Source organism: Pleuronectes platessa, unplaced genomic scaffold (genome assembly GCF_947347685.1).
Source record: "Pleuronectes platessa unplaced genomic scaffold, fPlePla1.1 scaffold_223, whole genome shotgun sequence".
NCBI classification, from domain to species: Eukaryota; Metazoa; Chordata; class Actinopteri; order Pleuronectiformes; family Pleuronectidae; genus Pleuronectes; species Pleuronectes platessa.
The window spans coordinates 21,882-34,725 of record NW_026519026.1 but is presented as its reverse complement, the minus strand read 5'-3'; the positions used below and the strand labels follow the sequence as shown (position 1 = coordinate 34,725).

At 44.0% G+C, this 12,844-nt stretch overlaps 1 protein-coding gene across 1 annotated transcript in view; it reads left to right on the top strand.

The window, feature by feature from the left end:
- LOC128436373 (extracellular matrix organizing protein FRAS1) overlaps positions 1-12,844 on the top strand; it is a gene marked incomplete at its 3' end in the record, with an annotated part of 53,753 nt that overhangs the window by 20,222 nt on the left and 20,687 nt on the right. Inside the window, exons 10-16 of the mRNA XM_053418139.1 lie at positions 158-304; positions 852-998; positions 3,159-3,299; positions 3,946-4,086; positions 4,251-4,391; positions 6,110-6,410; positions 11,079-11,163. Coding sequence (XP_053274114.1) covers positions 158-304; positions 852-998; positions 3,159-3,299; positions 3,946-4,086; positions 4,251-4,391; positions 6,110-6,410; positions 11,079-11,163 — 1,103 coding nt within the window. The remainder of the gene's footprint in view (positions 1-157; positions 305-851; positions 999-3,158; positions 3,300-3,945; positions 4,087-4,250; positions 4,392-6,109; positions 6,411-11,078; positions 11,164-12,844) is intronic.

Below are 12,844 nucleotides of genomic sequence, written 5' to 3'. Positions count from 1 at the left end.
ATCAACTAATTAAAATCAAATCCTTCAGCCTGCCACCAGGAGGCGATCAAGTCCCTTTGGCTTCACGTTTAGAATAATGCTACATCAGCTGTTTCATCTTTAAGTTTCATCTTCTGTTATTTATCGTCGTTGTTGTTGTTGTTGTTTTGTTTCCCAGGATGCCATTCTTCGTGTGAGGCCTGCGGAGGGGCGGGGCCTCTCGCCTGCACTTCCTGCCACGGCAGCGACGTCCTGCTGGCGTCCGGTCTCTGTGCTCCCAGGTGTCCCCTCGGCTACTTTGACAACGGTCACAGGATCTGTCAGGGTAACTGAATCTGATTTACATATGAGAATTCATGAATTATTAATATGAGGTGGAATAAATAGCTCTTTAATTAACACCAGCTCATTTTGGGGCCGTCTGTAATGTTTGGAAGTGAAGCTGCTGTGGAAACTCTCTTTATTGTTTGTGCTTCTGTTGCCTTGAAAGTTTGAAACAAAGGTTGTGAGTCTTTTTATTCAAACTGACACATACTCAGAGTTAATGAGCAAATTCTTGAAAATGCTTATGAATCCTTACATTTGGTTTAATCCTCGGCCTTCGGACAAAATCCATGTGAAGGCGTCGAGTAACTTTGAGATACGAGCAGATAAACAACCAGGATCCAATCAACTCGTCCTGGTTCTGTGTTATATTAAATCCTGTTGCCTGAAGAGCTGGGTTATAATTTTGCAAACGTGAAATTGAATTATCAACGTTTTAATGTCGATTACACCAACATCCAACGTTGTGTCCCCGCTCGTCTTTGACCTCTGACCTCTGACCTCCCGTCCCACCTGCCCCCCCCCCCCCCCCCCCTTGTCCCCTGCAGCCTGCGAGCGCCAGTGCCAGACGTGTGACATGGCCGGCGTCTGCACTTCCTGCCGCGACCCGGCCAAGGTGCTGCTGTTCGGAGAATGCCAGTACGACAGCTGCGCCCATCAGTACTACCTCAACACCACGACCCGCGCCTGCAGAGGTACACAACGCAACACACTGCAGCCACACAGGGACGGGGGTGGGGGGACGAGGGGGGGGGCAGCACATTAACACTGAGGATATGTAGTCTGTCTTTTATGATATTCATAAATTACTCTGCAGCCATATTGCGTGTAGCGCGGCGTTTACAGGGTCCATCTGCATATCTCCATATGCAAATCCTAAATGTTTTGTGTGTCTGTTTGAACTCACTGTTGCATCTTCCTGTGCACGGAGGTGTTGAGGGACGAGCTTCAGAGGATCCACGTCCCTGAATGATTGACATCTCTCTTCCTCACGTAACCGTGTTCTTGTGTCTAATCCCCCACTAACCAGCCTGAACTACTTCCTGTCAGGATGAGTCTGACTCCGTGTGACAGCGAACGCAAAAATAAGACGTGTGAAATGACATGTTCCCTCCGCCAAGGAGGTTCTGGTCTCTGTTTGTTTGTTAGAAGGATAACACAAAAACTACACAACTGGCCGAGATGTCTCACAAAAGTCTGTGAGCAGAAAACACAAATGAATAATCCACAACATGAATAAGTAACAACACAACACATCTGCATAGGTTACAGCACAACCACAAACACACCACAACACATCTGCATAACTGACAGCACATCTACAAACACACCACAACTCAAATGTATAAGCAAGTGACAACACAAATACAAACTTCACAACACAACACAGCAGCATAAGTGACAACACAACTACAAACACTCCACAACACAAATACAAACGACACAACACATCTGCATAACTGACAGCACATGTACACACACACCACAACACAACTGCATATGCAAGTGATAACCCAAATACATACACCACAACACCACAACATAACTGCATAACACAACTTCTATTCATGTTGTGACCTTTGCATCCGGGCGTTTGATTCCGCGTTGGTTCTTTAATATTCACCTTGTGATGTCATTTATTCAATAAGGCGACTCTGTGTGTGTGTGTGTGTGTGTGCGTGTGCGTGTGTGTGTGTGTGTGTGTGTGTGTGTGCGTGGGGGGGGGGGGGGGATACGTCTTCACCTTCTCTGTTAAGAGCCTTAAGATAACGTTTAATCCGATTTGACGCTACACAAATGAAATTGAGGTGGAACACGTCTGTTGTGGGATTAGCAGCCGAGCTAATTAGGAGCGGCTCCGTTCACAGTTCGATTCCCTGCGAGGCGGTTCACAGTGAGCCCCGTGTCGACAGGTGGTTCCAGCTCCATCCGTCAGAGAGCAGTGCCGCTCTCTTGAGGAACCTCTGGGAGTTTCCAGTTCCCAGACCACAGAGGAACTTTCAAAGTTCCCTCAGGGAGAATCTCTCATAAAACCCTCAGCTCTCCTGCCAGCAGCAGGTTTTGGTTTATTGATCATGTTTTCCTGATGAGGAACCTGTGGGCATCCTCTGTGTCCTCAAATGAACCCTGTGGAAGGTTCCTCTGTCCCTGCCGCTGTCACTCATCTGCCTCCTACTGAGCCGCTGTCACTCAGGAGATTGACAGGCAGCCGGCACAGACGTGGACTTTCAGATGAGGCTGAATGTTCAGAGAGAGTTTCAGAACTTTTTAATCCATTTGAAAACAAACGTCCAGAGGATCCTGTTTAAATCCATCTAAGAAAAACATAATCGTTAGAGGATTCTTTGGCTCGTTGACCAGTTCACCTCTTTGCAAACAGACAAAAGTGTCTCCCAGTCCAACTGATGGACCAATTAATAATTCATTAATTCATTTAATACTGATCATCTTGTTTCTAAGACAAATTTCCAAAGACATTTTCATGAGTAGCATCACAACTCGTGTAGAAACTGTAGATTCCCTGGTAATCGCCCCCTGGTTGATAATCTCTGCCTCTGCAGGTTAATCCTCTTCTGTTTGTAGAAACCTGAGTCCCGCAGCACAGACACACACATTTTCATTTTGTCCTAATTGTGTTCAGTGTTCTTGCCAATATTAATGGAGCGTAGCACAAAAACACAACAGATGTGAAAAGAGAGAAGAGGTAAATGGGTTTAAAATAAATCCCCTGCTGGGAAAGTGTTTATTAATCTCTTCCTCTCTTTTTTCTGCTCTCACCTTCTTCGTCTAATCCCAACGTCCCTGCACACTCCTCCTCCTCCTCCTCCTCCTCCTCCTCCTCCTCCTCCCTCCAGAGTGTGACTGGAGCTGTAACGCCTGTCGAGGCCCCCTGAGGACGGACTGCCTGCAGTGCATGGAGGGATACGTGCTGCAGGAGGGCGTGTGCACCCAGGGCTGCTCCCCCGGCTCCTACCGGGACGGAGACAGATGCCTCGGTCAGTTCAGCAGAGAGCAGATCCTCCACGTGTCACGAGCAGCTGATGAATCTCCAACTGTTTTATTTCTTACACTTGCACATTAACTGAAGTTTCCAGATGAAATATTCGATCGTTTCCCTTCTTATTAAAACCGTTAATCAGCAGAAAGCACAGAGGTCGTTGAGACGTTTTTACATCATGAGCTCTGGTGCTGTTTCCATGAAGGTTCAGACTCTGAACTGGTCTGGTTCTGGTTCTGTCCTGGAGACGCTCAGTGGTCCCACCCCAGTTGTCTGTCCATCTGTCCATCATATTGTTGTGAACACGATATATCAGGAACATTTTGAGAAAATCTTTTTAAAACTGGCACAAATGTTCACTGAGACGATGAACTGATTAGATTCAGGGGATCAAACGTCAACGTCACAGTTTAATCTATTTTTTCATGTGACGTGTTGCACAGCTCCTCATAACTCTCAGGTAAAAGGTCACATATTAACATAATCATTATAATATGTAAGGGAAACGTCATATATATGAAAAATATTCTCCAAAATGACAAATATTCACCACAAAATGTGAAACAACTTTATGTTGCGTGTTGGATGTCACCTTGGTTATCCCAGTATTAAATGTTTGTGTGTGTGTGTGTGTGTGTCTGCAGGTTGTGACGAGCACTGTGTGCGGTGTCGAGGTCCCGGACAGTGTCAGCAGTGTCAGCCCCCCCACGCCCCCCTGCTGGGTCAGTGCGTGCTGGAATGTGGGAGGAGCTACTTCCTGGACGTCTCCACGCAGCTCTGCAAACGTGAGAGTTTTACACTTCATCTAGAATCATTTCATTATTCTGTGTTTAATTAAACATTTTGTGATAATTAAAAAACTAAAAAGTATGAAAAGCTCTCCAGCAGAATAAAAATGATTGCCACTTCCTACTTCCTACTTCCTACTTCCTACTTCCTCCTTCCTCAGCGTGCTCCTCAGACTGCGCCCTGTGCGACGGGGTCGGGCGCTGCCGGGCCTGTCGGGATCGAACCTTCCTCATAGAAGGATACTGCGCCCCCGACTGTGGACACGGGTACTACGCCGAGCAGAGGACCAGGACCTGCCAGGGTAATAACACCACGTCTGCCTGTTTGATGTGTGAGCTGAGACACGCTCTGAGGCCTGATGTGCCAGATGTTTTACTCTGAACCATCTGTGGCTGAGATGGAACAGAAATGGGATTGGAACAAGTTTTGTGTGGCAGGTGAAACATCTGTGTGTCGACTGAGAAAAGACTTCAGTTTCCTGTTTGAATGAATAAACACACACAGCTACTGTAGAATGTTAAAAAGCCGCCATTGTTCCTGATCTTTGACTCAACACTGATGTTTCTGGATTTTAAAACAACTGAGTTCAGGAACATTTTGTGTCTGGGGAGGATTTTTATACATTTACAAGAAGAAATGTTTCCAGAATTCACCACTGTGATATTTATACTTTTATAAGTATTACCCTATAAGATTATATCTCTGCTGTAGCAACAAGGAGATTATTCAGAGTGTTCAGATGGAGGACTGATGCACTCTGCAGGAAAATGGCTTTGTTCACTACACATCTCCTTCTCTTTCCAAGTTGACACCTTCTTCTGTGTCTTCTTCGTGGATGGTTCCTCTTCTTCATCCTGTGAAATTTATATTATTATAGTTTGAAGCCTCATCAATGAGCCGACTCGTTGGAGGTACATCCTCCTTTAATCTCCTGCTGTACTCTCCAATGGGCTCAATCAGACATCTGACACTTTACTACAGAACTCCAGAGAAAAGACGTGAACATTAAGTGTCTCACTTCAAAAGTTTCCTGTTTATGATATAATAATCTAGTTCTCCTGACATATGCCTCGTGTGCAGAGTCCCGTCTTCAAAGGAGTCTTGTACTTTCCTCTCATGTCAGCTGGACGTGAACCTGAAGGCGGAGTCGCCCCGAGGCCGTCACCGCGTCTCACTGTGGCTCTGAGATGATTTATGAAATGTGACAATATATGTGACTAACAGAGAAAAATACGATCACGTTGGCCCTTTGTGATTAATGATTTACTTCTTGTGTAATAATGAACGATTTTTCCGCCTCCAGGCTTCGACTGATGTGGGTTTGAATGATCCGGTTATTGTCGTCTGTGTCGTGATTATCTGGACAAAAGTGAAAGTTTAGGACTTTGTTAACGCGGCTGTGTGCATCGTTAGAGGAGAGAGAGAGAGAGAGAGAGAGAGAGAGAGAAAGAGAGAGAGAGAGAGTAATGAGATCACGACGCCGACTCTCAGACGACTTGATCTTTACAAAGTTCCTCAACAGAGTCAGCTCCAATTAAAACAGCTTCTGAAAATGCCACGTCGGGAATGAGACGCCTCGCTCCACACACACACACATATACACACACATATACACACACACACACACACACACACACACACACACACACACACACACACACACACACACACACACACTGTCGCCCGCTCGTAGTTTGATCGAGCTGTAATTTTAATTAGAGACATTTAAAGCTTTAAAAAAGCAGTAAAATTCATTACTCATAAGCTCAAAGTTCCTCATTGTGTTTTGACAGTTAATTATAATTAAGAAGACGCATTTTCAGCTTTATTTTGTAAACTTCTTTTTTTAAACTTCTGAACTTCTGGGTCTGTGCATGAAGTTGAATTAATCTGCACTTCTTCACATTTGTTTATTGAAAAATATCACGAGAGATATGATCTAACTTCAAGTTCACCTCAACTCTAACTCTAGATTTTCACTGATCTTCATCTTTCCTTTTGTCCACCTGCCCATCACAGCCAACACCCACCCCCCCGCCCTCCAGGTCAGCGGCTCCCTGCTGGTTCCGGTGGGCGGCACCTCCCCGCTGACCCCGGCGCTGCTCGCGGTCCGGGACCCGGACAGCCCCTCGGAGCGGCTCGTCTTCCAGCTGGTCCAGGGACCGAGCAACGGGCGGCTGCTTCGGTTCGGAGAGGGCGAGGCAGAAGGGAGGGGGGGGCGAGGCAGAGGAGGCCAGGAGCTGACCGGAGACCACACCTTCACGTGGGAGGAGCTGAGGAGTGGACGGGTCCGCTTCAGACACCAGAAAGACAAATCCAGGTCGGTGGTTTGAATCCCAACTGGCACCGATATGTATTTTTCCACACCATCCAGTTTATTCCCGACACTTAAACTGCAGCTGGTATTAAAATTAATTCCTCATTTTATCGCCATTGTTGTGACACAATATTTACCTTCTCCAGTATATTAAAGTTGACATCAATTTACTTCTCCCTCCTCTTCATCCGCGAGTGTCGTGACATTTCATTTTACTGCCGCTCCCGTTATTGTCGGAGTCGCCCGCCGCCTCTCTCTGATTTATGCCGCTTCCTGGCTGGAGGGTTCATTCCCATTAACCCACACGTAGATTGGAGATGCATTACATTTGCACGTTTCACTTGATGTGGTCGTCTTTGCATATTTCTGCATCTCCGGCGTGTGACCTCGGAGGATGAGGGAGGATGCTAATGCTGCGTGTACAGGAGGAGGAAGTGCAGCCTCTTTTAAAAGCTCAGTTCTCCACAGTACAGCTGTTGTGTCGTGGCGTTTCAGGTTCGAGGGCCAGCGTCCGTTCAGCCAATCAGGGAAGTTCTAAAAAGCCCATTACTCAACCCTGATTTGAGCTGGTTTGGCCCCGAATGGCCTCGTGCCAGTGAATTAGCAGAATGTGGTCGTCTGCCCAGTTCTGAGCCATTAGATTGATGGGGAGAGTAAAACATAAAACCCCCAAATAGGATTAAATCTGCATATTACAGCCATATTTTTTACATATTTTTTACAAACACGGAGCCAAGAACAAAAGCTCTCGGGTTCGATTGCCTCGAAGGTTTCCAACGTGAGAATAAAACAATAAAACAAATCGCTTACGAAGCCGCGAGCTGCAGATCATCGTGGATGAAAGAGATCTGGAGACGTTGAACCTCTTTCCTCAGAAGAACGTGTTTGTCGTCTCTGCAGAACATGACAAGTTCCCAAGGAGAGAACACAAACTGTACTTTACGTCTGGAGGGACGTGCACCTCAGCGTGGAAGTATATTTATACACACACAGATCAAACACTTGAGTCTCAAGGCTGCATTGAAACGTCTTTCATCTATAATGAATACAACAAATGTACCAGTCACTTTTATAGTATGTGCATAAAAAGAGATTTAGCAGCACTGTGGCTTTTTTTTTCTCTCCCGCAGAACTACTTATGTTATTTTAATAAGCCGTCCAATACATCTTTAATGGGCCGTAATTATTCCACCCGTAACAACTGCTGTGGAGCTGTGACAAATTTCACTTTAGACGCCGGCAATTTTAATTTCGGAAAGCATTTAATTATTGGTGAAAAGCTCTGTGACAGTGTGTAATGGCTTCTCCCATAAACCAGTAACTGTCAGGAATCAGGCTTTGGAAATAACCTCTCACCGTCCAGTTCCCTCAAAGGAGAGATATTCTGCTCATATTCCAGTTTTTAGATTTTAATATGCCTCAATACTTTAAAAGGTTTCCACGCTTTCCTCATACCGATTATATTTACATCTATTCTCCCATTTTAAGCATCGTGCATTAAACTACTTCAGGTTGAGGTTTTAAAACTTCTGGCGTTAAGATGGGATGTGAGTCACAGTCTAACATGAAAACTGGGAATATTAATCGATAACTCTCATATTGTCTTGTATCTTATTCAAAATAAGGTCAAAAGTAAAATGAAACACTCGTTTAAATATTAAGAGATTCCATCTTTCAAATACAATGAACACAACAAATACTCAAGTCACTTGTTGTTAACTGTGAGCTTGAAGTATCGTCCAGACTTTACTGACGTGATGTTTCAGGAGCTTCAGGATCGTCCCTGGAGGAAGTGACTCACTCTATTCACCAGACTAGAGGTGGTGGAGTCTCCTCTCATAAATCCTTGCTCCGTCTCCTCTGTCCTTGATATGACTGCAGCCTCCTTCTCTATTAAACTCAACTGACACTAGTTGTGGTTCTGTCTCATTAAAGCAACAAGAGGGAAAATGTTTTTTTGTTTTTTTTACCACCTCGAGAGAAGATGAAGTGAAGTGTAAAAGAACGCTGGCTCCGGTCCCGGAATTTAAAACTACTTAAACAGATGGATAACAAACTGATGTAAAAAAAAATATAAGACTCTAAATAAAGATGGAGGACGTGACAACTCCCAATAGTTAAGCCAAAGTGTCTTCCTGGCCCCCTGGTGGCTGCTTGAGGTATAGATCATGAACCCGGACCTCCTCCATGCTGGTGAACGGGTCATGGTCGTCATAGTTTATAAAGTAAAAATGTGATTAATGTTCAAAAACCATATGTTATTTCAGTGGATTGACATAAACTAAAATCAGATTAACTTTTTAAAAAGTGTATTTACAGTCGTCACTAAACCTGCTCAGTCATTGGGTCGTCACCTGACCACGTCCCAACTCCAACCCTGCAGGGGATTGTGGGTAAAAATCCTCGTCTTTCATAATGCTGAGGTTTGTGATGATGAGTGTGTGAGTGTGTGTGTACGTGTGTGTGTGTGTGTGTTGCTGTCATGCATGCTCTGATGGGATTAGATCTAATGACCACACACACTCTCGGCCTCTCAGGACTCATTTTCCCAGAAACCCACAGGGCGGCCTCCAGCATGTTTCTCCAGCTCTATTTATTCAGAGTGGAACCAGGGAAGAAAGAGAGAGAGTGAACTTTGACCTCTCGGATTTAGGGTTTTGTTTTTTAATGTTCAACTTTCAAATGACTCTTTTCCATCTCCTTCTCTTTCATTCTCTTTCCATCGCCTCTCTTTCCTTCTCTTTCCATCTCTTTCCTTCTCTTTCCTTCTCTTTCCTTCTCTCTCCTTCTCTTTCCTTCTCTTTCCTTCTCTTTCCATCTCTTTCCTTCTCTTTCCTTCTCTTTCCTTCTCTTTCCTTCTCTTTCATTCTCTTTCCTTCTCTTTCCTTCTCTTTCCTTCTCTTTCCATCGCCTCTCTTTCCTTCTCTTTCCATCTCTTTCCTTCTCTTTCCGTCTCTTTCCTTCTCTTTCCATCTCTTTCCTTCTCTTTCCTTCTCTTTCCTTCTCTTTCCTTCTCTTTCATTCTCTTTCCTTCTCTTTCCTTCTCTTTCCATCGCCTCTCTTTCCTTCTCTTTCCTTCTCTTTCCTTCTCTTTCCTTCTCTTTCCTTCTCTTTCATTCTCTTTCCTTCTCTTTCCTTCTCTTTCCTTCTCTTTCCATCGCCTCTCTTTCCTTCTCTTTCCATCTCTTTCCTTCTCTTTCCGTCTCTTTCCTTCTCTTTCCATCTCTTTCCTTCTCTTTCCTTCTCTTTCCTTCTCTTTCCTTCTCTTTCATTCTCTTTCCTTCTCTTTCCTTCTCTTTCCTTCTCTTTCCATCGCCTCTCTTTCCTTCTCTTTCCATCTCTTTCCTTCTCTTTCCGTCTCTTTCCTTCTCTTTCCATCTCTTTCCTTCTCTTTCCTTCTCTTTCCTTCTCTTTCCTTCTCTTTCCTTCTCTTTCCTTCTCTTTCCATCGCCTCTCTTTCCTTCTCTTTCCATCTCTTTCCTTCTCTTTCCGTCTCTTTCCTTCTCTTTCCATCTCTTTCCTTCTCTTTCCTTCTCTTTCCTTCTCTTTCCTTCTCTTTCATTCTCTTTCCTTCTCTTTCCTTCTCTTTCCTTCTCTTTCCATCGCCTCTCTTTCCTTCTCTTTCCATCTCTTTCCTTCTCTTTCCGTCTCTTTCCTTCTCTTTCCATCTCTTTCCTTCTCTTTCCTTCTCTTTCCTTCTCTTTCCTTCTCTTTCATTCTCTTTCCTTCTCTTTCCTTCTCTTTCCATCGCCTCTCTTTCCTTCTCTTTCCTTCTCTTTCCTTCTCTTTCCTTCTCTTTCCTTCTCTTTCATTCTCTTTCCTTCTCTTTCCTTCTCTTTCCTTCTCTTTCCATCGCCTCTCTTTCCTTCTCTTTCCATCTCTTTCCTTCTCTTTCCGTCTCTTTCCTTCTCTTTCCATCTCTTTCCTTCTCTTTCCTTCTCTTTCCTTCTCTTTCCTTCTCTTTCATTCTCTTTCCTTCTCTTTCCTTCTCTTTCCTTCTCTTTCCATCGCCTCTCTTTCCTTCTCTTTCCATCTCTTTCCTTCTCTTTCCGTCTCTTTCCTTCTCTTTCCATCTCTTTCCTTCTCTTTCCTTCTCTTTCCTTCTCTTTCCTTCTCTTTCCTTCTCTTTCCTTCTCTTTCCATCGCCTCTCTTTCCTTCTCTTTCCATCTCTTTCCTTCTCTTTCCGTCTCTTTCCTTCTCTTTCCATCTCTTTCCTTCTCTTTCCTTCTCTTTCCTTCTCTTTCCTTCTCTTTCCATCGCCTCTCTTTCCTTCTCTTTCCTTCTCTTTCCTTCTCTTTCCTTCTCTTTCCTTCTCTTTGCTTCTCTCTCCTTCTCTTTCCTTCTCTTTCCTTCTCTTTCCGTCTCTTTCCTTCTCTTTCCATCTCTTTCCTTCTCTTTCCTTCTCTTTCCTTCTCTTTCCTTCTCTTTCCTTCTCTTTCCTTCTCTTTCCATCGCCTCTCTTTCCTTCTCTTTCCTTCTCTTTCCTTCTCTTTCCTTCTCTTTCCTTCTCTTTGCTTCTCTCTCCTTCTCTTTCCTTCTCTTTCCTTCTCTTTCCTTCTCTTTCCTTCTCTTTCCATCTCTTTCCTTCTCTTTCCTTCTCTTTCCTTCTCTTTCCATCTCTTTCCTTCTCTTTCCTTCTCTTTTCTTCTCTTTCCTTCTCTCTCCTCCAGGACCGGTGAGTTCAGCCTGCGAGTCGCTGACCCTCAGTTGTTTTCTCAACCAGAAACAATCCAAGTTCAAGTCGTGTCAATGCAGGTATGTTATAAATACACACACACACACACACACACACACACACACACAGGGGCACACACACACACACACACACACACACACACACTCACACACACACACAGGGGCGCACACACACACACACCAAACACACTTTCTGTGTCAGGATCAGAAAGACTTCATTGCGTTTTTCCATCAGCAATAAAAAATATATACAGACTTGAGGAATTATTAAATATTTAAATTATGTTCTTCATAGTGCGATACATTTGAAAAGAAACCAAATAAAAACAAACAACAACCCAATGTCACGATTCACTCAGCTACGACGGTGGTAGAACAAAGATCTACTGCTTATGCATTGTTAACACACGATTCATAATTCAAAACGGTTTTCAAGTCAATTACAAATTGTATTAATAAATAATTACACATCCTTAGCATTGATATTAATAGCTACACCACACATGATAAATATATAAATGCTCTGCAGGTTTTAATGAGACATTATTTATCATTTATTAATTAGTATTTAGCTGCTGTACGTCCCTCTTAGAACAGTCAAGTTATATTTATCTTATCTATAAGTCAAAAATAAATTCACACTGTGCTTCCAAGTTAAAACTTTTGACACTTAATTATTTTAACAGCGTAGCACATATTGAATATTTCCGTCTGGTGACAGAATGAATCTGTTTCTCCTGATAAAAGACAAATGAGACATTTCCCGCTCAGGTGATTCCGTCATTATTTGAATTTGTTCCGCACATTTTCGAGGTATCGGAGTCATTATCAAGCATCTGTCAGTTTGTCTCGTCTCCTCTGTTTATCTCTGTCGCACAGACACACACAGACACACACAGAGACACACAGTAAAGCTGCTGTCACACTCACACATCCACACATCTCAGCCATGGAGCATTTCATCCCCCTTCCTCTCATTATCATACATATACGTGCAGGATTCACGAGTTGCTGTCGGGCGACACTCAGTGTGTGTGTGTGTGTGTAGGTGGGGGGGGGGGGTCTCGATCAGCTGGGATGATGCAGCAGAAAGTGGAACAGATACAAACAATGAGCCGTCAGATGTAGAAGTTCACGAATGTTCATGTTCATCACTACGTTTCTCTTTATTCCTCAACACATCCAGTGGCTGGAGGAGTTATGTTTCCTCAGTGTGTTCCCTTGTGAACATGAAATATCCAGAACGCCTCGAGTGAATTACTTCAAATTCAATGAAGAACATTCAATCGGACTCAAGGATGAAGTGATTCGATTTTTGTGTTAAAAAAATAAAGTTCAGAATCACTGTGACCTCACAAAAGTCAAATTTCTAACAAAAATTTTCATTAAAACTTAAAGACGACCTGATTAGATTTGAAGTTGGTCGCTGGTTGGTGCAGCCGCACCAGCACAGAGTGGTTATTCTAGTTGTGTATGTGGTAACACAACGATTCTTCACTTCATTTCTTTTCTGACCCTGGTTTCAGGTGAGCAGGAGCACAACACTCAGATTTCTCACAGTTTGACACAGAAACATGAACGGACACTTACAGGTAAAAGGTATTCCCCCCCCCGCCTGTCGGGCCTCTGAATCCCATCCAGCCCGAACCCAGCAGGAGAACAACACACAGAGCCAGGAGGAGAAAGAGCCTTTGGTAACTGTGAACTCCTGCAGAGTCTCAAGTGTGTGTGACGACACCTC